This window comes from Mustelus asterias, chromosome 11, assembly GCF_964213995.1.
Source record: "Mustelus asterias chromosome 11, sMusAst1.hap1.1, whole genome shotgun sequence".
In the NCBI taxonomy this organism is placed as follows: Eukaryota; Metazoa; Chordata; class Chondrichthyes; order Carcharhiniformes; family Triakidae; genus Mustelus; species Mustelus asterias.
The window spans coordinates 11,135,478-11,161,500 of NC_135811.1; the positions used below are offsets into that span (position 1 = coordinate 11,135,478).

Below are 26,023 nucleotides of genomic sequence, written 5' to 3' on the forward strand. Positions count from 1 at the left end.
TTATAAGCTCTGTTTGTGAACAGAATTCCCACTCACCTGAAGAAGGGACTAAAGGCTCCGAAAGCTTGTGTGGCTTTTGCTACCAAATAAACCTGTTGGACTTTAACCTGGTGTTGTTAAACTTCTTACTGTGTTTAGGACCAGGGCAGTGATATTCAGATTTGTGGAATTTGTGCTTACGACACACCCACTTGCTTGGAATTGATTCACCTGTAGAAGAATTTAGTTATCCTGTGAACAAACGTGCAATATCTAATTCTCCAAATTACTCAGCGCAGAAGTTAAATGTTTTGCCGATCCATTAGAATCTTCATCTGATGTTTTTGAGTTTCAAGGACACAATAGGAGGTGAAGTGAGGGTCACAGCACTTTTATCACTTCTAGACGCAGCTGCTATAAACAGATAAATAGTCAAGGTTCAGTAAGATTGAACATTTTTAGGGCAAGGAGATAAGGCACACAACGACAGTTTAAGGAGTATGAAATCAACGTTGTGCCAATGTTTAAATGCAATTTCAGGCAGATGCAGTTCTTTGTTTTAATTTGCTAAAGTACATTTGGTCCTACTGATCTCTGAGTGTTAAACTAAACAATACACTCAATAAAGTCACCAATAGCTGCTAGTCTTCTGTAAATTGTGTGTGTGTGTGTGTGTGTGCTGGCTGCCTATTTGGTGTTTAGATGTCACTCACCTGACGAACGGGCAGCGCTCCGAAAGCTCGTGCTACCAAATAAACCTGTTGGGACTTTAACCTGGTGTTGTGAGACTTCTTACTGTGCCCCACCCCAGTTCAAAGCGTGTGATTTTCAAAGCACTCGTAAGACACGAACGAGCTGGATATCTTGCAGTGCAGTAGGATCCCCACCTCGGAGCCAAGTTCCAGGTTTGAACCTCAGCCTCGAATTTGACGGCTAAGGAAGCGGTTTTCGTAACACAGCCAAACAGATGATGCCTGTTTGATTGTTAGGAATCAATTCTGATACAATTGTTATCTGTTGTCTACTCTTACGTATTTTTCAGTAGAGCTGATTATTTTTTTCGAGTCCAGTTGCAGTGGCAATGCCACCACCCAAACGGCACTGACCATTCTCTTCTTTGTTTAAAAATGAGAGCAAAACCGGGGAACACATGAAAGGACATTTTCCAGACTTCGAAGGAATTGATTTGCCGTTAAGAATGCAACATTGGGAGTGAAATGGACAGGGCTGCTCGCTCAAGATGGAACTGACTAGGGAAAGGAATGGAGAGACCGAGTAAAGTCTGGCATTTTTCCAATGTTGGCCTCCGTGAAAAGGGCTGCAATGACATCTTTCAGTACTGGATATTCCTGTGTGGCAGATGTGTCCATATAGAGTCATGGAGGTTTACAGCATGGAAACAGGCCCTTCACCCCAACTTGTCCATGCTGCCCAGTTTTTATCACTAAGCTAGTCCCAATTGCCCATGTTTGGCCCATATCCCTCTATACCCACCGTACCCATGTAAATGTCTAAACGCTTTTTAAAAGACAAAATTGTACCCGCCTCTACTACTGCCTCTGGCTGCTCGTTCCAGACACTCACCACCCTCTGAGTAAAAGAATTCTATGATTCTACTTATCAATTTTAAAACTCTGCTGATTTCAGGCAGTGTGAAGTTTACAAGCAGTTTCAATCAGCTGTTCAGTAAAGTGCGGTTATTTTATAAAGTTCTGAATGCAAATGTAAACAACTCGGAGAGGCAGTTGCCAAGTGGCGATTAACTGTTTGGTTTTCGAATGCCCTTTTCGGATTTACTGTCTGAGTATAGCAGGTAAACTGAATTAACACTACTGCACCAGCTACAAGCAGTGAGGAATTTAACGGAACAGGGTTGGAAAGCAAAGGTCTTGATTAAATAACATCTGTTAAAAACAGCTGATAATAAAGAAATTCAGGAGCAAGAAGAGACGAAAAATAAAAAGTATCCACTTCAAACACTTGCTTTATTTTAGTTATTAAACTTAGCTTTGTAACAAAAAAACAATATATACATTTTTAACACCACAATGAATGTACCTATCATCCAGAAGGTATACAGTAGAGTATGAAACCCCCATGTTGTTAACTTGCTGCTTCTTGGCTGTACTCACTCCTGGACAAGTCTCGTATGTAGAATGAGGCACAGTTTGCATATATACAAGTGCGGCAAGGGTCCAAATTAACATTGGAGAATGGAGGAACACAGACTAAGGCAGCAGTTAGCACTAAGTAAACCTGCAATAAATCTCTTACGTTGGCAGATGTAACAAAATGTTAATGTCACTTTCATTGAAGAGACAATTGTAACAGCAACAGTGAGCATTATTCAACATTAATTTGTGAGGCTTTGAAAGCCTGTTTTACAATGTTAACATCAGAGTACAATTAAATACTAAATATAAGATTTTTAATTTTTCACTACATTTTAAACATTGCCAGATGAGCCAATGTGACATTACAGCATCAGCCTTGTAAGAAGCATTTAGTATTAGCTGTAGCAGTGTCAACGGTTCGGACTGCTGTCCTGGAATGCGTCAATTCTCCACCTGTAATGTTGCATTCAGATATCGAAAACTAGAAACTCTTATCAGTGCGGCATGCATCATGGCTACTGTAAGCTGCATTGTAGTAGCAACACTGCAGACCTGCTTCAAGAATCCCTTAAACATGTCCCCACCCCATCCTGCTATGATAGCAAAGTAAAGGACCGCAGTCAATATTGCTGCTATTGTAACAATCTGCATATATACAAAGTCACCTTTTCAATAGGCAATATGTACACTCTGTCTTCCTAATGAACTGAAGCCACTATATGTACATCAACAACAGCTCCAAGCCGCAGTTAAGAAAGGTTCTGAATATTGTACATGAAAGCTGAATGGAATTCAAGGTTTGCTGAAGTTTATGCTTCTTGTTGGGTGGTACAGACAACATATTCCTTCCCCCTCAGAATCAAAGGGCTTCGCCTCCCCAGGATTCATCACCATGCCATTTTCCATCTCATTTTAAGAGATGCTTCAGCTGGTCCTGAAGGTTTGTAGAATGTTCAACACTGTCAAAATATTTAATTAGGGGAGAGAAAAAAGAAGAAAATGATTAACTTGGTTTGGTGTGCTCATGATTTTACAAATAACACTAGCTTTCATGACTTTATTTTATATAATTCAGGATAATATGTGAAATAAGTTGTTCAGATGGAGACAAATTCACATCTTGAGATAATGTTTGAATATCCCATCTTTCCGATGCCTGGGGGCAGAGATAATTCCTTTTATTTGTTCTCATTTGACTGCGCGAATTTAATTGCAATAAATCACTTACAGAAATGGCAGGAAATAAAACTTACTTCAGCCTGTGGCTCACTCTAGATATCATCGCTGAGTTATCGGTTCTTCCACATTCTGTTCTATCTGTAAGGATGGTCTAACATGTCAACTAATCAGCCATGGCTCAAAGCCATGAAGCATCTTTGCTGTACAGAGGTTGAATTTAGGAGCAGAGTCTTAACGCAGTTCATGGAACACAGATAAAAGACATCTGGATGCTGCTTGATCAATTTCCTTCAAAGGCACATCCTCCTCTCCATTGTAGATTATCTTTCCACTGCATCAACCTTCCCTCTCTCTGCAATCATCTCCAGCCCCCCAACCCTCCAAGATTCCGCGCTTCTCCAATCTGGCCTCTTGCACATCCCTCCTTTTAACCACTCGACAATGGTGGCTGTGCCTTCAGCTGCCAAGACCCCAAGCTCTGGGATTTCCTCCAAAAACCTCTTCATCACTCCTTTAAGATGTTCTTTAAAACCTATCCCTTTGACCAAGTTCTTGGTCATTCATCCTAATAACTTATGGGGCTTGATGTCAACATTTTATTCAATAACAGTTTGGGACTTTTCACTACATAAAATGCTGCATGATTACCTGTTGCTGTTAATGTTATGTAAAGCATGTGATTTTCAAAGCACTTGTAACACAGGAATGAGCTGGATGCTTTGTGGTGCAGGGAGTAGGATTTCTCACCTCGGAGCCAAGTTCCAGGTTTGAGCCTCATCCTCGGACTTGACAGCCAAGAACACTGTTTTCATAACACGGCCAAACAGATGAACCATCAGCCCGTGAATCCTTCCAACACGCGCCAATGGCAGGTGGGAAGAGAGGGAGAGATTCCTGGTCAGCCATGAGATGGAAAGAAAGTTGAAGCCTCTACCCTTGCTATCCATAGCTACAGCCTGCCTGTAATAGCACATGTTGCCACAGCAACTCCTACTCCAGTAAACTGCCACTCCAGTGGTAGTATTAAAGTGAGGAACTCAAATATGTTTTTATCATCCTATGCAACTGCTATCGATGCAATCAAGAAATTTTGAAAGGTCAATTAAATCATAGGGAGAAATTAAGATATTTGTGGGGAGAACCTAACTCACACAGGCACAACTGGGAAGGAAGGGAGCTTTGATCTGTTGGCCACCAAAAGAGGTTCCCTCTTTCCTCATCTATTTTTTATTCAAGGGATGTGGCTATACCAGCATTTATTGCCCATTCTGGGACAGGGGGGGGGGTTCGAGGATTCTGACCCAGTGACAGTGAAGGGACGGCAATCTAGTTCCAAGTCAGGGTAGTGAGTGACTGGGAGGGGGAACCTCCAGGTGGTTCCCAAGTATCTGCTGCACTTTGTCCTTCTAGATGGTAGAGGTTGTGGGTTTGGAATGTGCTGCCTGAGGAGTCTTGGTGAGTTCCTGCAATGCATCTTGCAGATGGTACACACATGGCTGCCACTGTTCGTCAGTGGTGGGGGAGGGATTGAATGATTGTGGAAGGGGTGCCAATCAAGCAGGCTGCTTTGTTCTGGATAGTGTCAAGCTTCTTGAGTGTTGTTGGAGCTCCACTCATCCAGGCAAGTGGGGAGTATTCAATTACACTCCTGACTTGTGCTCTGTAAATGGTGGACAGGCATTGGGGGGTCAGGAGGTGAGTTATTTCCTGCAGTATTCCTAGCCTCTGACCCTGCTGTTGTAGCCACTGTGTTTATATGGCTACTCCAGTTCAGTTTCTGTTCAATGGTAATCCCCAGGATGTTGATGGCTCTGACATCCATCATTATGAAGTGTTTCGAAAGGCTAGTCATGGCATGAATCAATTCCAGCCTCCTGGACTGCCTGGAACCACGACAGTTTGCCTACCGCCGCAACAGGTCCACAGCAGATGCCATCTCCCTGGCCCTGCACTCAACCCTGGAACAGCTAGATAATGAAGACACCTATGTCAGACTCCTATTTATTGACTACAGCTCAGCCTTCAACACTATTATTCCCACAAAACTCATCTCCAAACTCTGTGGTCTGGACCTCGGCTCCTCCCTCTGAGACTGGATCCTGAACTTCCTAACTCACAGACCACAATTAGTAAGGATAGGGAACAACACCTCCTCCACAATCATCCTCAACACCGGTGCCCCACAATGCCATGTTCTCAACCCCTTACTAATACACCTATGACTGTGGCCAAATTCCCCTCTAATTTGATTTTCAAGTTTGCTGATGACACCACCGTAGTGGGTCGGATCTCAAACAATGATGAAACGGAGTACAGGAATGAGATAGAGAATCTGGTGAACTGGTGCAGCAACAATAATCTCTCCCTCAATGTCAACAAACTGAAGGAGATTGTCATCAACTTCAGGAAGCGTAAAGGAGAACATGCCCCTATCTACATCAACGGGCACAAAGTAGAAAGGTCGAGAGCTTCAAGTATTTAAGTGTCCAGATCACCAACAACCTGTCCTGGTTCCCCATGCCGACACTATAGTTAAGAAACTCACCAACGCCTCTACTTTTTCAGAAGACTAAGGAAATTTGGCATGTCAGCTACGACTCTCACCAACTTTTACAGATGCACCATAGAAAGCATTCTTTCTGGTTGTATCACAGCTTGGTATGGGTCTGCTGTGTGCAAAACCACAAGAAACAAAAGGTCATGAATGCAGCTCAATCCATCACGCAAACCAGCCTCCCATCCATTGACTCTGTCTACACTTCCCGCTGCCTCGGCAAAGCAGCCAGTATAATTAAGGACCCCACACACCCTCGGACATTCTCTCTTCCACCTTCTTCCTTCGGGAAAAAGATACAAAAGTCTGAGGTCATGCACCAACCAACTCAAGAACAGCTTCTTCCCTGCTGCAATCAGATTTTGAATGGATCTACCTTGCATTAAGTTGATCTTTCTCTACACCCTAGCTATGACAGTAACATTACATTCTGCACTCTTTCATTTCTTTCTCTATGAATGGTATGCTTTGTCTGATAGCGCAAGAAACAATACTTTTCACTGTATGTTAATATATGTGACAATAATAAATCAAATCAAAGTGGGGGAATTCAGTGATGGTAATGCCATTGAATGTCAAGTTTATTTATTAGTGTCACAAGTTGACTTACATTAACACGGCAACGAAGTTACTGTGAAAATCCCCTAGTTTCCCCATTCCAGCGCCCATTCGGGTACACTGAGGGAGAATTTAGCATGGCCAATCCACCTAACCAGCATGTCTTTCGGACTGTGGGAGAAAACCGGAGCACTCGGAGGAAACCTACGCAGACACGGGGAGAATGTGCAGCCTCCGCACAGACAGTGACCCAAGACGGGAATTGAACCTGGGTCCCTGGCGCAGTGAGGCAGCAGTGTTAACCACTGTGCCACCATGCTGCCCCGTTGTCAATGGATTCTCTCTTGTTGGAGGTGGTCTTTGCCTGGCACCTTTGTGCCACAAATGTTACTTGCCACTTGTCAGTCCAAGCCTGGATATGGTCCAGGTCTTGCTGCATTACTGACTGCTTCAGTATCTAAGTCGTTGCTAATGGTTCTGAACATTGTGCAACATGGATGAACATTCCCACTTCCGACCTTGTGATGGGAGAAAGGTGATTGATGAAGCAGCTGAAGGTGGTTGGGTCTAGGGCACTATCCTGAGGGACTCCAACCGTGATGACCTAGAACTGAGATGCTTAACCTCCAATCACCACAGCCATCTTCCTTTGTGCCAGGTATGACTCCAACCAGCGGGGGCCAGGGGGGTGGTTTCACCTGATACCATTGACTCCAGTCTTGCTAGGGTTGTAGATGCTACACCCAGTCAAATGATACCCTGATGTCAAGAGCAATCATTCTCACCTTACCTGCAGAGGTACAAGCAAAGCTGCAGGGTACAGGGCTATTTTGCTATATTGAAAAGAAATGTGAAAATAACTTGAGCCAGAAAGTGGAATAGGAGGTTTTGATCTGGTTTGTAAATTGTGCTGACCTCTCCCTATATTTACAACACTTTAATTCAAGCATCAGCTTCTCTGACATACATTGCGTGGAATATTAGTCCATCCTTTACACATTTACTGCAGTATTAGACAATCTACCATGCATTTAGCATAACACTAGATTATCAACACGTATGTATATAATGTTAAACAACATGTAATAAAGCATTACGTTATTCAACATGAATTTAATGCAGCATCACAACAATTGCAACAACACTTATAATTTTCCCCCTCATGTACAGTAAATGTCCGTTCTAAGCTGCCTCAGTCAGCATCATTTCATTTGGATATTGTGATGATACGGTGGATATGCACAATTGGCATCAAGACTTCCTCTTTAGAGGTGTTTTGTGCCAGGGCCTAAGTAGTACCACATGACCCTGTTTGCCGCCATTTTGAAGTGAGTGGCCTCGGACTTGAAGCAACAGCAAAAAACTCAAGGAATCTTGTCCAAATAATATCCAGACCAGCACTATTCACAATGCAGCCTGCACTTGTGTAGTGGCCTGCTCACCAACCGCCTCCCACTCACTGCTTCTCTCCAGCTATCTTGGTCTCTCCATCTCTGGTGCATCACCAGGCTCAAGTCAGATGAACGAGGGATTCAGAGGCAAGTGACCCGTGACAGGATCAGAGATGGGCGATGTTACAGAGCTGGAAGTAGGCAGCCCTGGTGATGGAGAAAAAAAAAAAGGGGTTGGCAGCTCAGTTAACTAGCCGCCACTCTCCCACTTACTGCTCCCCTCTCCGACTATCCCACTCAAAACTCTTCTTGGTCTCTCACTCTCTATTGCCACTTCTCTCTTGAGACCTTACACAGCAGGTATGGGAGGGGCGGAGAGGAAAGCAGTGACTGGGAGAATTGGGAAGAGAAGCGACAAGTGTGAGTGGGAGGATCAGGAATCAAAAGTGGCAGGAAGGAGGGTGGCAGAGGAGAGATAGCAAGTGGGAGGTAAGTAGAGAGAGTTAGCATATATCTTTTATATACAAGTTATTTCATTTATGAATATGGACATTTAGAAATGTAGAGTATTTCAACTTACAGGGTTGAATGCTTTATTCTGATGAGATCGATCCTACAGAGCGTAAGTACAGCTTTAACATTGGTTGTAACGGAAAAATCTAATGTGCTTAACATTATTTCACACTAGAAGCTGTACTTTTCAGGAATACAAACACAATGTTGAGAGGAATTGTACAGAAAATCATCTCAAAGTGCTTTACAGCAAAGAGGAAAAAAACCCCCAGCACCAAGGAAGGAAGGAATGTGGAAATGTATGGGGCGGACATTGAAACGAGATTAGAGGTTTTTTTGGTACAGATTAGCCTGTTCCTTCAAAATATTGCTTGGAAATCACCAGTGGCAGCATTTGGAAAGTGAACAAAGATTGGTTATTACAGGTGGGTAGTCACTGCACTGTTCTTCTGATTCTGCCTGACCTGCACGTCTCCAACATTTTATGTCTTTCATCTAGATTTCCAACATTCAGGCTGAGGCTGAACCAGGCTCTTTGGAACCTTGATGTCCTTGAACTGAGCTTCCAACCCCTTATTTTCTCCATCACCAGGACTGCCTACTTCAAGCTCTGTAACATCGCCCATCTCGGATCCTGCCACAGGATCATTTGCCTCTGAATCCCTCATTCACCTGACCCAAACCTGGTGATGCACCAGAGATGGAGAGATCTTTAGGCCCAGGATAAGCACAGATGACCATATTTCAATCAAAATGTAGGTTAGGTATATGCAAATGACTGCATAGCAAATACTCACTTTTTCTGTATAGCTTCCTGTCTGTGAAAGAGGAAGAAGCTTAGCGTTAATTAAATAAACTTAATTTCACTTCAGATACAAAACAGATCAAAGGTATTTTACCAAAAGCAGCATTTTCTTTGGATTATTCAGAAGAACATAACTTAATTTACAGTGAACCGTTTTCCCGTGTTAAGTTTGAAATGACATAATCCAATTTGAAGTCAATTACACAGGGATGAAGGGATTATCCGGCAGGACAACTTTGGTGCACCCTATTTCAGCTTCAAGCAGGAACAGGCCCTTCAGCCCTCCAAGCCTGTGCCTATCATGATGCCCTGCCTAAACTAAAACCGTATGCACTTACTGAGTCCGTATCCTTCCATTCCCATCCTATTCATGTATTTGTCTCGTTGCCCCTTAAATGCCGCTATCGTACCTGCTCCCACCACTTCCCCGGGCAGCGCGTTCCAGACACTCACTGTCCTCTGTGTAAAAAAACTTGCCTCGCACATCTCCTCTAAACTTTTCCCCACGCAGCTTAAACCTCTGTTCCCTAGTACTTGACTTTTCTACCCTAGGAAAGAGCATCTGACTATCCACTCTGCCCGTGCCGCTCATAACCTTGTAAACCTCTATCAGGTCACCCTTCAACCTCTGTCGTTCCAGCAAGAACAAACCGAGTTTATCCAACCTCTCCCCATAGCTAATACCCTCCAGACCAGGCAACATCCTGGTAAACCTCTTCTGTACCCTCCCCAAACCATCCACATCCTTCTGGTAGTGTGGCAAGCAGAATTGTACACAATATTCTAAATGAGGCCTAACTAAGGTTCTGTACAGCTGCAGCATGACGTGCGAATTTTTATACTCAATGCCCCAACCGATGAAGGCAAGCTTGCCGTATGCCTTCTTGATGACCTTACCCACCTGTGTTGCCACCTTCAGTGATCGGTGGACATGTACGCTCAGATCTCTCTGCCTGTAAATACTCCTAAGGGTTCTACCATTTACTCTTAGATATATAGAAATTCCCAAAGTGCATATTGATCAGTGAAGGTAGGCTTGGGATAGACAGAGAACCCATTAGCAGATTTCTCAACTCGCACATCAAGGAAAGTACTGGCCGTACCCACCAGCCCACGTTTGCAAAACTCCAAATATAGCATCTAACGTTAGATATTAATAGCTGCACAGCTTGAATGAAGATAGGCAGAGCTGGAACACTGCATATCTTAAAGTTAAAAATAGATGTACTGTTTCTAAATATCATCCAGATTAAATGATTTGCTCTTCTCTAGTCCTTATCGCCATTAACATTTTTACATTCTATTTCGTTTGCAAAGATTAATTTCCCTCATTTGCTTTGTACATTTTCTCCAATGTTCCCGCCTTCCCGAGTCAAGCACTCGCTGCAATCTCTCAATAGACAGGCAAGTTCCCAAGGTCTGGCACCATTACGCTGAACATTTTTGCCAGATGGAGCTCAGATCCACGATTCCTGACACTGAAACAACTAAAGAAATTTGTAAAGTATTGGATAGGAGAAAGAAAGATAATAAAGGAATGACACTTACTGGTACTGCAAATGTGTTGTTATAATTGACATTTTACGTAGGCTCTGTTGAGAACAACGATGAACACATTAATACTGTGAAGGCATGAGTTGATCAACAAAGAACAACAATCGACAACGGTGGCACAGTGGTTAGCACGGCTGCCTCACAGCTCCAAGGACCTAGGTTCGATTCCCGGCTTGGGTCACTGTCTGCAGGGAATCTGCACGTTCTCCCCTTGTCTGTGTGGCTTTCCTCCGGGTGCTCCGGTTTCCTCCCACAGTCCGAAAGACGTGCTAGTTAGGTGCATTGGCCATGCTAAATTCTGCCTCAGTGTATTTGAAGAGACGCCGAAATGCGGCGACTAGGGGATTTTCACAGTAACTTCAATGCAGTGTTAATGTAAGCCTACTTGTGACACTAATAAAATAAAAAAGAAATTGCAATGCCGGTACTATTTTATGAAAGGGGAAAGGAGTATACCCCAGCTTCCTGGCCAATATTTATCCCTTCCCCAACATCATTAAAGACAGATTACCTGCTCACTAGCATGCTGCTGCACATTGCAATGCTTCATAAAGTACTTCGGTAGATATAAAGCAATTTGAGAAATCCTGAGGCTATGAAAGGGGCCACCTTAGTGCAGTTCTTTATTTCTTGTCCAATTTCTAAACTACTATATTAAAGATATTCCATTTTGGTCCACGGTAAAGTTTTGGTTTATTTTGTATTTTACATCCACCAATGCTTGCATCACTTCACATGTGCACAAATATCGACACACTTCCAGGGGCGCTGTGGGTGCAGCTACACCTCAGAAACTGCAGAGGTTCAAGAAAGCAGCTCAACACTAGCTTCTCAAGGGCAACTCGGGATGCACGATAAATGCTGGTCTTGCCAGCAAATGTCACATCCCGTAACTTAATTTAAAAAATATGGACGGTGTCAGGGGATCGTGAACAACATCTCAAAGGACTTTTACAGATGATAATTTCTCATTAGTGTACTGCAAGTATATAGCAAGCAAACCTTCGAAAATCTGACTAATTTATGGATCCCACTTTGAAAACTGATGTGGGCCTGGAGGGTGGCAAGGTGCCACCTGACTGCTCTCGTACCATTCTTTATCCCACCTTCACCATCCCAACAACTGACCGCATCAGGCTAGACAGTGGGGATCTAATGGTGTCACCAGTCTGGTTTTCAATGGATGGTTTGAAAATTTCTATACAGCAGGCATAATGAATCCGCTTAACTCAACCAGCTGTGTGAATCAGTGGCCAAAGTTACTGAAGTTATCAGTGAATTCTCAACAGCAGCAATCTGAAGATTTATTTATTTTTTAATTCATTCGTGGGACATGGGTGTCGCTGGCTGGGCCAGCATTTATTGCCCGTCCCTAGTTGCCCGGGGGCAGTTGAGAGTCAACCACATTGCTATGGGTCTGGAGTCACATGTAGGCCAGACCGGGTAAGGACGGCAGATTTCCTTCCCTAAAGGACATTAGTGAACCAGATGGGTTCAATCAATAGTGGTTTCATGGTCATCAATAGATTCTTAATTCCAGATTTTTTAAATTGAATTCAAATTCCACCATCTGCCGTGGTGGGATTTGAACCCGGGTCCCCAGAACATTAGCTGAGTTTCTGGATTAATAGTCGGATAATAATACCACTAGACCATCGCCTCTCCTGATTTATATTACAGATCAGAATGTACCAAAGTACCTTACAACCAATGAAGTATGGTCACTGTTCTAATATTGGCCATCAAGTTGCACTCAGCAAACTCCCATAAACAGCGATGTGCTAATGATCAGATAATCTATTTTACGGAAGATGGTTGAGGGTTAAATATTGTTCAGAACACGGGAGAGAACCATGCTCCTCTTCTTCGAAATAGTGCCATGTTTCCACGTATAGCCATTCAGAAGGCAGGCAGAGCCTCAGTTTAAATCTCATCCAAAAGACTGATTGTGCTGCACTCCCTCAGTACTGCACTGGGAGTGCCAGCCCGGGCTTTGTGTTCACGTCTCTGGAGAGAAAGCTGAAATCTGTGACTCAGAGGCAAGTCCAGGCTAACATTTATATATAAAAAACATATTTCTGCTGTGGTTTCTGACAATTACGTAGTCAGATTGTAATGTGGGAACTGGCTGGGGGGCAAACAGCAAGGATAGTCATGGTTATTACAGGAGCATTTCACGGAGGTTTGGTGCATGTGCTAACAGAAATGAAGTACTCACATCCTCAGAGTGTAGTATAGAGTCCTCCTGCATCACCATGTTTCGGGCTGCCTGACCAAGGAGCTGCAAAGGGAAACAATAATAATTTATTCCCTAAAATACTGGACACTGGGGAAATTTGTATCAGCAAAGATAAATGCATTGACAAGTGAGCATACTAACATTACAGCAGCTTTCCACTTGTGGTGACTTTAACTGATGTTGATTTGAAAGTACAGAGTCCCAGTGGAGCTGTGCTTCATGCCAGAGAGCGACTAAAAACAAAGTTGCAAAAACAGAAAATGCTGGCAAACCTCAGCAGGTCCTACAGCATCTGTGGAGGAAGAATAGAGCCTATGTTTTGAGCTGGCTGTTATGAAGGGTCATCCAGACTCAAAACGTTGGCTCTATTCTCTCTCCACAGATGCTGTCAGAACTGCTGAGATTTTCCAGCATTTTCTGTTTCAGATTCCAACATCCACGGCATATATCCAAGATGGCACTGGAGTGAGGTGACTGGTGGCGGCACGGTGGCACAGTGGTTAGCACTGCTGTCTCACAGCGCCAGGGGCCCGAGTTCGATTCCCGGCTTGGGTCACAGTCTGCGCGGAGTTTGCACATTCTCCCGGTGTCTGCTTGGGTTTCCTCTGGGTGCTCCGGTTTCCTCCCACAATACAAAGATGTGCTGGTTAGGTGCATAGGCCATGCTAAATTCTCCCTCAGTGTACCCGAACAGGCGCCGGAGCGTGGTGACCAGGGGGTTTTCAGTGACTTAATTGCAGTGTTAATATCAGCATAACTTCTAATTCTACCTTGTACTCTCGTTCTATGCTTCTAAAACTTAATTCTAACTCTTTTAAACTCTCCAACAATGCTTTAATTCAAACTCTTACTGATTTGGTACTTCCCTGCTGCCATCAGACTTTTGAACGGACCTACCTCGCACTAAGTTGATCTTTCTCTACACCCTAGCTATGACTGTAACACTACATTCTGCACCCTCTCTTTTCCTTCTTAATGTACGGTACGCTTTGTCTGTATCGCACGGAAGAAACAATACTTTTCACTGTATACTAATACATGTGACAATAATAAATCAAATAAAAATCAAATCAAAAATTTTGCCTTAAAAAAAAAGTTGCCCTTAGAGAAGTAACTTTCACACCTTCAGGACGTCTCCCAAAAGGAATTGAGTGGCTATGAAAGACATGAGGTACAATTACCACCATTATGAAGGCAAACATGGTGGCCATGTTGTCCACATCAAGATTTCACAAAGATGAACAAGATAAGTGACTAGAAAATCTGGTTCAGTGATGGCTGACAGCTAACAGCTGGCCAAGACACTTTGTTTTCCTTTGAATAATGCCACAGGAGTTTTACATCCACCTGACATAGCACGGGTTCAATTCTGGCCTCGGGTGACTGTCTAAGTGGGGCGGCACGGTAGCACAGTGGTTAGCACTGCTGCTTCACAGCTCCAGGGTCCTGGGTTCGATTCCCGGCTCGGGTCACTGTCTGTGTGGAGTTTGCACATTCTCCTCGTGTCTGCGTGGGTTTCCTCCGGGTGCTCCGGTTTCCTCCCACAGTCCAAAGATGTGCGGGTTAGGTTGATTGGCCAGGTTAAAAATTGCCCCTTAGAGTCCTGAGATGCGTAGGTTGGAGGGATTAGCGGGTAAATATGTGGGGGTAGGGCCTGGGTGGGATTGTGGTCGGTGCAGACTCGATGGGCCGAATGGCCTCCTTCTGCACTGTAGGGTTTCTATGATTCTATGATCAGTTTACCATCTCATCTGAAAGGAAATGCGGCAGACTGTGTAGCACTCCCTCAGTACTGTAGCGAAGCATCTGTCTCGACTGTGTACTCAAAAGTTCAGGAGTGGAGTTTGATCTTCTAACCCTGTGGCTCAGAGGTGAAAGTGCTGAGTCGAACTGACACTTAGTGGGTTTGCACTCTCACCTCTGAGCCACAGGGTTAGAAGATCAAACTCCACTCCTGAACATTTCATTACACAGTGGAGGCAGATACTTCGCTACAGTACCAAGGGTAAACAGGTAAGTAGGATCAAAGATGAACTAGCTAGATGGGTACAGAACTGGCTTGGCCATAGAAGACAGAGGGTAGCAGTGGAGGGGTCTTTTTCTGATTGGAGGTCTGTGACTAGTGGTGTTCCACAGGGTTCTGTACTGGGACCTCTGCTGTTGTGATATATATAAATGATTTGGAAGAAGATGTAGCTGGTCTGATTAGTAAGTTTGCTGACGACACAAAGATTGCTGGAGTTGCGGATAGTGATGAACATTGTCAGAGAATACAGCAGGATATAGATAGACTGGAAAATTGGGCGGAGAAATGGCAGATGGAATTTAATCCAGATAAATGCGAAGTGATGCATTTTGGTAGATCTAATGCAAGGGGGAGCTATACAATAAATGGCAGAACCATCAGGAGTATAGACACACAGAGGGATCTGGGTGTGCAAGTCCACAGATCCTTAAAGGTGGCAGCACTGGTGGAAAAGGTGGTGAAGAAGGCAAATGGCACGCTTGCCTTTATTGGACGGGGCATAGAGTATAAAAGTTGGCATATGATGTTGCAGTTATATAGAACGTTGGTTAGGCCACATCTGGAATACTGCGTCCAGTTCTGGTCGCCGCACTACCAGAAGGACGTGGAGGCTTTGGAGAGAGTGCAGAAAAGGTTTACCAGGATGTTGCCTGGTATGGAGGGTATTAGCTATGAGGTGAGATTGAGTAAACTAGGATTGTTCTCCCTGGAAAGACGGAGGTTGAGGGGCGACGTAATAGAAGTTTACACAATTATGAAGGGCCTAGATAGGGTGAACAGTTGGAAGCTTTTTCCCAGGTCAGAAATGACAAACACAAGGGGTCACAAGTTCAAGGTAAGGGGGGCAAGGTTCAATACAGATTTGCGGGGGACGTATTTTACACAGAGGGTGGTGGGGGTCTGGAATGCACTACCAAGCAAGGTCGTTGAGGCAGACACGCTAGGATCATTTAAGACTTATCTAGATAGTCACATGAACAGACTGGGAAGAGAGGGATACAAGTGGATGGTCTAGTTAGGAACACATGATCGGTGCAGGCTTGGAGGGCCGAAGGGCCTGTTCCTGTGCTGTATTGTTCTTTGTGAGAGTGCTACACAGTCTGACACTTAGCAAATTATGACTGGATGAGATCTACAGAGGGTAGCTAGCAGAAAACCAAAAATAAAGGATATTTATATTGTTCAACAACTTAAGTGGAAAGAGCATTCTTCAGCTCGATTAAACTATTATGGATGCAACAGCCTTGAAACACAAACAGCAGTTCCCGAACAGAGAGTTCTCTACCTTGGCTATGCTATCAAGATAAGGGCACAAAGAACAGCAATTCTCCAAAGAAAGCTCACTGTATCCAGGAAAATACAAAACAAGGGCATGACATCAACAATCTATTCAAAAAACCCAATCGTAAATCAATACACGTTAACACTGTGCCAAAATGCTTTGTACTTAATGGTCTTAATTCATTGCTGCAAATCATTCCCACCACTGCCGTTGACACAAATGTTAAATACCAGTAGTTCCAAATGCTATCTCCCTTACAGCTCAAGGAGAAACCTATAACTGCACTACTGGGTATAAAGCTCAGAGTTTCTTTTAAGCCTGTGCAGTAGTCACCAAGCCAGACAACAGCTTCCGCGGTGGCTAAATGAACCTCTCCGAGCCCTCTGCTAAATTTTGTCAGGGAGCAGTCTTCAGTGACGTGTGTCATTGATTGGGGGGCTCCACAGTTGCAGTCCGGGTTCCATGCAAGGTCCCACTTGTGCTGATTTGCTGCACGAGGGCCTTGGCCAGTGTGGAAACAGTTGAGGAGTGCCCAATATAAGCGTGGCAGGTTGAAACCAGGTGGACAAGCTGTGAGATCTGTGATGAAGTAGTTTTTAGTGGTGGTGTGCTGGTTCCATTCCTGTTGCCACAAGGCCTCTGCTCTTATTCCTTGGCACAGTGGTCTTAGCTGTTCAAGCTGGCATGATGGGAGACGAGCAGCAGGTGTATTGGTAAGGTCCATGTTTAGTTGCCGGCTTGAGTTGATGCAGACCTTCTCCAGGAGCTTTCTTGTTGCAATCTTCCTCCTTATTGTAAGGTGGTGGGATGTTTACCATAGAATCCCTACAGTGCAGAAGGAGGCCATTTGGCCCATCGAGTCTGTACTGACTCTTAGAGTATCATTACCCAGGCCCTCCCTATCCCCGTAACCCTGTGCATTTACCATGGCTAATCCACCTAACCTACACATCTTTGGAGTGTCGGAGGAAACTCAGGAGCCAGGGGAGTTGAGTTGATCAGAGGGTACCTGAGATGAAATGCATTTTTGTATTAAGCAGGGTATGTACAAGACTAATATGCTGTACCATACTGGTGCACAGTATTCTGCAGTTGAGTAGATCATGACAAGAGCTGAAGTCCTTAAGGTTTGAGCATCTACACCTCATGAAGAGCAGTAAGTTTGCTGAGGAGGTTGTTTCACTTTTTAATTTTTGGAACACTAAACAACGATATTATAAAGCTAGCCAATTACTGTAATACATGGCGTATCCCGCTCAGCAGCAACAAAACAGTCTTGAGTATTTCGACAAGAGGTAAACGCTCAGCAAACAGTGCTCGCAACATCAGATAAAGCTTTGGAATATTCCTTCCCCAAATCGCTCCACCTCTTTTTCATTCTTCAAGAATCTCCTTAAAGCCAACATTTTTTTTTGACTAAGCTTTCAGCCACCTACCCTAATATTGCCCAAGTGGCTACGTCTAATGTTGCTTTATAACACTCATGTGAAGTGGCTTGGGAATGTTTGATTGCGGTAAAGGTACCACATAAATTTAAGCTGTTGAAATGTTAATCTGAGGTCATTTCTGCATCTCTCGTGAGTGGAACAGATCCCAGGGCATTATTCAAAGAACAGCAAATGGAAGGGCGGGGGTGGGGGGGTGCCGGAGGTTGTGCCCACTATCCTGGTCTGTATCTACTTCTTCATCAACAGGACTAAAACATAGGCTACCTGACCGTATATCCCACTGTAATCTGTGGGATCTTGCTGTGCAAACACATTCACCTACCTTCCAACAAGTGCTTCACTTCACAAAGTTAGTACTTCACTGGTAATAAAGTGCTTGGGAAAGTCACTCCTTCCAGACTATGCCATAGTGCTAGCCCAGGTAATCATGTTCAAAGCCTCTGGACTGGATCTTGAACTCAGGACGGGGGCAGCACGGTGGCTAGCACTGCTGCCTCACGGCACTAGGGGCCCGGGTTCAATTCTGACCTTCGGTGACTGAATGGAATTTGCATATTCTCTCAGTTTCCTCCCACAGTCCAAAGATGTGCAGCTTAGGTACACTGGTCATGGTAAATGCACAGGGTTAGGGGGATAGGGTGAAGGAGGGGGATAGGGTGAAGGGGTGGGCCTGGGGGGGATGCTCTTTTGGAGAGTCGGAGCAGAGTTAATGGGCTGAACGGCCTCTTTCGGCACTGTAAGGATTCAATGATTAACTTTTACTAGGGGTGGGCCAGAATGTTGGCTTTATATCCAGGACAGGAATTAGAGAGTCCCTGATACCTGGGATGAGGGGGGCTGGGGAAAGAGGCTGAAGCCAGTCTTTATTTTAAATTTTTTACCTCCATCCTAAAGTTACAAAGCTCAGAGAGGACCAGACAAACCCAAATCCATTCCTTGCTTGATCCAAAAACCAAATTCCAATTGAATCCAATTCAAGAGAGAGAAACAAGATCCAAGTTGACAAGATAAGGCATCTTGGGCTTGATCTGAACCAAAAGGATATGTTTCAACATGTTTTGTTTGAACTTTATCGACTTCAACAGAAGGGTATTTGTCCCCAGGGATCAGCTGGGTTGAAGGGACCTGGCCCTTAAAGGGGAGGGGGATTTGTGTCGGCTGGTTTTTAATTTTAAATCCCCGCCCCCGGTACCTCGGAGCTGCGGGATCCTTTCAGGATCTGCTTGGTGAGCGCGATCACATCCGTGGTGCAGGTGGAGACTTTTTCCGACAATAAACCCTTCACCGACTGTCCGTACCGGGCCTGCGGCTCCGCGGCCGCCATCTTCACCGGGACAGGACCAGAACTGCGCCGGGCTGGCGGCGGCTGAGGGCGAACCTCCCGCTAGACGCGCCCTCTGGCGGAACCTCTGCACCCAACACCAATACCCCAATCCCAGCTCAACACCCCCAATCCCAGCTCAACACCCCCAATTCCAGCTCAACACTCCAATCCCAGCTCAACACTCCCAATCCCAGCTCAACACCCCAATCCCAGCTCAACACCCCAATCCCAGCTCAACACCCCCAATTCCAGCTCAATACCCCAATCCCAGCTCAATCCCAGCTCAACACCCCAATCCGAGCTCAACACCCCCAATTATAGCTCAACACCCCCAATCCCAGCTCAACATCCCCAATCTCAGCTCAACACCCAAATCCCAGCTAAACATCCCAATCCCAGCTCAGTACCCCAATCCCAGCTCAACACCCCAATCCTTGCTCAACACCCCCGATCCCAGCTCAACACCCCAATCCCAGCTCAACACCCCCAGTCCCAGCTCAACACCCCCAATTATAGCTCAACACCTCCAATCCCAGCTCAACACCCCCAATCTCAGCTCAACACCCCAATCCCAACTCAACACCCCAATCCCAACTCAACACCCCCAATCCCAGCTCAACACCCCAATCCCAGCTCAACACCCCAATCCCAGCTCAACACCCCCAATCCCAGCTCAACACCCAAATCCCAGCTCAACACCCCCAATCACTGAGTCCAAAGATGTGCGGGTTAGTTTGATTGGCCATGCTAAAATTGCCCCTGAGTGTCCTGAGATGCGTAGGTTAGAGGGATTAGTGGATAAATATGTAAGGATATGGGGGAAGGGCCTGGGTGGGATTGTGGTCGGTGCAGACTCGATGGGCCAAATGGCCTCTTTCTGTACTGTAGGGTTTCTATGATTTCTATGAATCCCAGCTCAACACCCCCAATCCCGCCTCAACACCCCCAATCCCAGCTCAACACCCCCAATCCCAGCTCAACACCCAAATCCCAGCTCAACACCCAATCTTAGCTCAAAACCCCCAATTACAGCTCAACACCCCAATCCTAGCTCAACACCCCAATCCCAGCTCAACACCCCCAATCCCACCTCAACACCCACAATCCCAGCTCAACACCCCAAACCCAGCTCAACACCCCAATCCCAGCTCAACACCTCCAATCCCAGCTCAATACCCCCAATCCCAGCTCAACACCCCAATCCCAGCTCAACACCCCAATCCCAGCTCAACACCCCCAATCCCAGCTCAACACCCCCAATTCCAGCTCAACACCGACAATCCCAGCTCAACACTTCCAATCCCAGCTCAACACCCCCAATCCCAGCTCAACACCCCCAATTCCAGCTCAACGCCCCCAATCCCAGCTCAACACCCCCAATCCCAGAAATTCAATAATACTGATTTATAAACCTCTGCCCGTTGGAAACTTTCTAAGCAATAACTTACATTTTACAGATTTGAAAACCACCATTGCAAGGATTTAAATTTATTTTTAAAAGCTTCCAAATAAAGTCTATTTGTTTTTTTCGCTGATTTAAGAATCTGCGTTGCAAGATTTTATATTATGCAATTTAAAGAAAAATCTTATGTTAAAAGCAGGATTTGTAACTTTAGTCGCTTGGTATCACAGATTGAATATCACTGAAAAAGAAGTCATGCTATCAAAGCTTTTCATCTTGTACTCATCAGAATCAATACAGGGATGCCAGACATTGCCATGGAGAATGATTCAGGGAACAACGGTTCCCTGTTAACCTTGAATTGGTTGTTAGTGTAATTCTTAGCACACTCAGATTGCTGTCCAGACATCTTCAACCTCTCTTTACAACAATCTGAGGTCCCTATCTGCTTCAAGAAGATGACAATCATCCTAGTACCAAAGAAAAGCCAAGGAGCATGCCTTAATGATTATCGTCCAGTGGCTCTGACATCCATCATTATGAAGTGCTTCAAAAGGTTAGTCATAGCACGAATCAATTACGGTGTCCCGGATTGCCTGGATCCACTACAGTTTGCCTACCACCGCAACAGGGCCACGGCAGAGATTCTCCTCCAGCTCGAATTTCAAGTTTGCTGACGACACCACCGTAGTGGGTCGGACCTCAAACAATGACGAGACAGAGTACAGGAATAAGATAGAGAATCTGGTGAACTGATGCGGTGACAATAATCTCTCCCTCAATGTCAACAAAACGAAGGAGATTGTCATCGACTTCAGGAAGCGCAGTGGAGGACATGCCCCTGTCTACATCAATGGGGATGAAGTAGAAATGGTCGAGAGCTTCAAGTTTTTAGGTGTCCAGATCACCAACAACCTGTCCTGGTTCCCCATGCCAACACTATAGTTAAGAAAGCCCACCAAAGCCTCTACTTTCTCAGAAGACTAAGGAAATTTGGCACATCAGCTACGACTCTCACCAATTTTTACAAATGCACCATAGAAAGCATTCTTTCTGGTTGTATCGCAGCTTGGTGTGGCTCCTGCTCTGCCCAAGACCGCAAGAAACTACAAAAGGTCATGAATGCAGCTCAATCCATCAGGCAAACCAGCCTCCCATCCATTGACACTGTCTACACTTCCCGCTGCCTTGGTAAAGCAGCCAGCATAATTAAGGACCCCACACACCCCGGACATTCTCTCTTCCACCTTCTTCCGTCGGGAAAAAGGTACAAAAGCCTGAGGTCGAGAACCAGCCGACTCAAGAACAGCTTCTTCCCTGCTGCCGTCAGACTTTTGAATGGACCTACTTTGCATTAAGTTGATCTTTCTCTACACCCTAGCTATGACTGTAACACTACATCCTGCACTCTCTCCTTTCCTTCTCTATGAATGGTATGCTTTGTCTGTATAGCATGCAATAAACAATACTTTTCACTGTACACTAATACATGTGACAACAATAAATCAGATCAAATCAAGTCAAATCAAACCAAATTGCAAAATCACATCTAACTTTGGACATTATGTTTGGAGTTTTGTGAGCACAGGTTGGTTAAGTATGGTCTGTCTATTACAAGCAGCTGAAAGGATGTGCAGTTTGATACAATCCACCGGTCATTGGGACATTCAACAAATGTAAGTTGCATTTTAAAGTTTAAAGTTTATTTATTATTGTCACAAGTAGACTTACTTGTTAGTTAGACACTGCTATGGTGTTACTGTGAAAGCACTGAAATTGACATTACACATTACCCATTTGTGTGGTCGGCAGAACATCTTTTTAACTTGACAGCAGCATCCTGTTAGTGGAAAATATCACTTGTGTTGGTATTGCATAGTAGCAGTGTGAAAAGGCCAGATCACATTTTTGAGATACCTTCCCCTTCCAGGGTAACCTGATGTAGACTGGGCACTTTTCAGGCCCAGAAGTGGCAGCTTAAGACCCATTAGTGTATGCATGATACACAGCGAGAAATTATCTGATCAAAATACAGGATAGCTTTGATGCACCCTCTTTTGGCGTCCAGCTTGTTCATCCGGCAGTAAGGATACTTCAGTTGCAAGCAATAAAAGAACTAACTTCACAGAGTAAATCAAAGAAAAATGTTTAATAAAAAAACTTCATTACACCAACACTCAGGCCATTCCCTGGGCCATACAAGCTCCCCACAATTTCCATCTGTCCTGGCAATGAGGCATTCTGCTAAATGACTTTGACAGTCTGCTCAGGGACCATCCGACAGGATCCACCATTTCCTGTTCCCACAGGGCTTCTAGGATATTCCGTGCAGACCACTGCCTGATGGATTTGTGGTCTCAGCTATCTCTCTGCATTAATGTTTCCACGAGGGACAGGTGGTATGGCACGGTCCAACTACTTGGAGCATTCCGTGGCAGCGTGGCTAGGCCCATCCTTCGCAACAGCGGGCTCATGTGTGCGGAACTTGGCTATCAGTTTCTGCTCAGCGACTCTGCGCTGTCGTGTGTCGTGAAGGCCGCCTTGGAGAACGCTTACCTGAAGATCCAAGGCTGAATGCCCGTGACTGCTGAAGTGCTCCCGCACAGGAAGAGAACAGTCTTGCCTGGTGATTGTCGAGCGGTGTTCATTCATCCGTTGTCGTAGCGTCTGCATGGTTTCCCCAATGTACCATGCCTCGGGACATCCTTTCCTGCAGCGTATCAGGTAGACAATGTTGGCCGAGTTGCAAGAGTAGGTACCGTGTACCTGGTGGATGGTGTTCTCACGTGAGATGATGGCATCCGTGTCGATGATCCGGCACGTCTTGCAGAGGTTGCTGTGGCAGGGTTGTGTGGTGTCGTGGTCACTGTTCTCCTGAAGGCTGGGTAGTTTGCTGCGGACAATGGTCTGTTTGAGGTTGCGTGGTTGTTTGAAGGCAAGAAGTGGGGGTGTGGGGATGGCCTTGGCGAGATGTTCGTCTTCATCAATGACATGTTGAAGACTCCAGACGGCTTGTAGAATCTCACTAGCTGTTCTGTCTGGAGACAATACACATCTCTTTAACCTGTGTTTACTGTTCCCTCCACCCACATTGTCTGTACCTTTAAGACCTGGCTGGTTGTAGGATTCGCATTCTAATCAGTATTCTGCAACTTGATTTTGTCTGTTTGCACTGTTTGAGAGCACATTTCCACTCCATCTGACGAAGGAGCAGTGCTCCAAAAGCTTATGGTATTTGCTACCAAATAAACCTGTTGGACTTTAACCTGGTGTTGTGAGACTTCTTACCGTGTTCACCCCAGTCCAACGCCGGCATCTCCACATCATAGCGAGAGACTGTCAGAGATCTTCCTGCCAGGTACAGCACAGGTCTGGTCAGGGTGGATCATCGACTCCACAGCAGACCTGACCTGATTGGCGATCACCTTAGACAGACTTTTACAATTAAATGAATCACCAATTTCTAATTTCTTCACTTTCCCCCTTTCTGTGTGTGGAAGAGGGTAATGATACCTTACTTTGTGGATTCTGACATGCTCCCGGCCAGAAGCATACTCTCGCACACTTCCAGCTCACCTCGGCAGCACAGTGGCACAGTGGTTAGCACTGCTGCCTCTCAGCACCAGGGACCTGGGTTCAATACCTGGCTTGGGTCACTGTCTGTGCAGAGTCTGCACGTTCTCCACGTGTCTGCATGGGTTTCCTCCGGGTGCTCCGGTTTCTTCCCACATTCTGAAAAACGTGCTGGTTAAGTGTGTTGACCCGAACAGGTGCCAGGCTGTGGCGGCTAGGGGAATTTCACAGTAACTTCATTGCAGTGTTAATGTAAGCCTTACTTGTGACTAATAAATTAACTTTACTTTAGTCCCACAGAGCTAAATACTACTCAGCCAGCAAGCTTTCACTCCTGGGAGCTTTATTCGACTCGAGGGTCTTAGTCAATGCAACCAGAGTTAGCAATATGTCCAGGCTCTCCCGCTCGCTCTCCTCCAAAACCAAAGATGTGCGGGTTAGGAGAATTGGCCAAGCTAAATTGCCCCTTTGTATCCCAAGATGTGTAGGTTAGATGGATTGGACATGGTAAATGTGTGGGGTTACAGGGATAGGGTGGGGGAGAGGGTCTGTCGGAGAGTCAGTGCAGGCTCGATGGGCCAAATGGCCTCTTCTGCACTGTAGGGGGTTTGTTGGTAGAAGCACCATGCAGACATCAGACACCTGGAGACAGCAAGTTTCCACTCAAAAGCCCACTGACACGTAGTGACCAGGTATAAAGTACAGCGAATGGCACGTCCCATTCTATCACCACTGACTGCAAATTCTGGGCCATATAGTTTGTGCACTAGATTTTCCATTTGCCAATTAAATTTCATAGAGGATTAATTAAAATGCTTTATTGTGACTATATTAGGACCAGGCCGCCCTCTGCAGGTAGATTCCATCAGCCTGTGTTAATTTCATGTGATTGCGATTGGCTGGGGAACAAAAATGCTGAGTTGCAGATTATGTTGCATCAGGATAACACTGTGTCAGCAGTGTTTCTGCTGATTCTGCAACTTATAAAAGGGTTAGAGCCTGCCTCGATCCCACTTCAGATTCCAGTGACTGCCTTTCAGAGCAGAGAGAAGATGGCCCTGGTGGTGTCTGCTCTGATCCTCGCTCTAGCCTTTGTGATCTTCTCTGTGTCCAGACTCATTCAGAGGAAGCTGAATGGAAGCAGATTTCCGAAAAGTTTGCCATCATTCCCACTGATCGGAAGCCTGTTGAGCCTCTGGAGTGACCTGCCTCCTCACCTACTCTTCCAGAAACTCCAGAAAACATACGGGAATACCTTTTCCCTGATGATGGGCCCACACTACGTGGTGGTGGTCAACAGCTATCAACATGCCAAGGAAGTCCTGTTAAAAAAGGGAAGGGTCTTTGCTGGCAGACCCAACATGGTGAGATCTTGTTGAATGTGGACAGGAGATTTTGACAATTGCTTTGTTCAGTTAACAGACCTTACAGTAACAGAACTTTCCTGAGCTTACATTCTCACAAATGATACATACTCGTAGAAATCTAGATTGTTTTAAAAATTAATTTGTAGGCATGCTATGTTTTTCTTCCACTTTAATTTAAAGACTTTAAATATTTTGCTGCAAGTGGAAGTTCTGTTCCTCAGCAATCTGACTGGTTGAGTTTCTGTATTTTGAAAAAAGAAGAAATTTATGAGCTTTATTATTTGTGCCCCTCATTTATTCTCTTGGATTGACTATAAATTGATTTTGTTACTGCCTCATTTCAATTTGCTAACTTATCCCTTCCATTTTTCCAACTCCTGCCCTCCCCGACTCTTCTCCTAGTTTTACCATCGCATAAACAAATCACAAGTTCTGACTTGCTGTGGCTTTGTGGTTAACCGCATAATCTGAATGAACAGGTTATTCGGTTCACGGTGGCACAATGGTTAGCACTGCTGCCTCACAGAGCCATGGACCTGGGTTCAATTCTGGCCTCATGTCACTGTCTGTGCAGAGTTTGCATGTTCTCCCTGTGTCTGCGTGGGTTTCCTCCAGTGCTCCGGTTTCCTCCCACAGTCCAAAGATGTGCGGGTTAGGTGGATTGGCTGTGCTAAGTTGATCCTAGTGTCAGGGGGATTAGCTAGGGTAATTGTGT

General features: G+C 45.1%; 2 protein-coding genes across 3 annotated transcripts in view; one reads left to right on the plus strand and one right to left on the minus strand.

Moving 5' to 3' along the window:
- Positions 1–1,945: 1,945 nt before the first annotated feature.
- On the minus strand, positions 1,946–19,034 carry borcs7 (BLOC-1 related complex subunit 7). 2 transcript variants are annotated; one of them, XM_078223125.1, is made up of 6 exons: positions 18,835–19,007; positions 12,866–12,928; positions 10,642–10,685; positions 9,086–9,106; positions 5,818–5,941; positions 1,946–3,052 (listed from the first exon to the last, which is right to left on the minus strand). In XM_078223125.1, exons 1-5 carry the CDS (start codon positions 18,964–18,966, stop codon positions 5,860–5,862), a joined length of 342 nt encoding a protein of 113 aa, XP_078079251.1. In that variant the 5' UTR covers positions 18,967–19,007; the 3' UTR covers positions 1,946–3,052; positions 5,818–5,859. The 2 variants fall into 2 exon arrangements, with proteins under 2 accessions (XP_078079251.1, XP_078079252.1); XM_078223126.1 differs by lacking the exon at positions 5,818–5,941 and having other exon boundaries at positions 18,835–19,034.
- A 5,842-nt stretch (positions 19,035–24,876) lies between these two features.
- The window catches only part of cyp17a1 (cytochrome P450, family 17, subfamily A, polypeptide 1), a 49,648-nt gene continuing 48,501 nt past the window's right edge, over positions 24,877–26,023 (plus strand). The window contains exon 1 of the mRNA XM_078223158.1: positions 24,877–25,305. Within this exon, the coding sequence (XP_078079284.1) occupies positions 24,994–25,305 (312 nt within the window). The 5' untranslated portion in view covers positions 24,877–24,993. The remainder of the gene's footprint in view (positions 25,306–26,023) is intronic.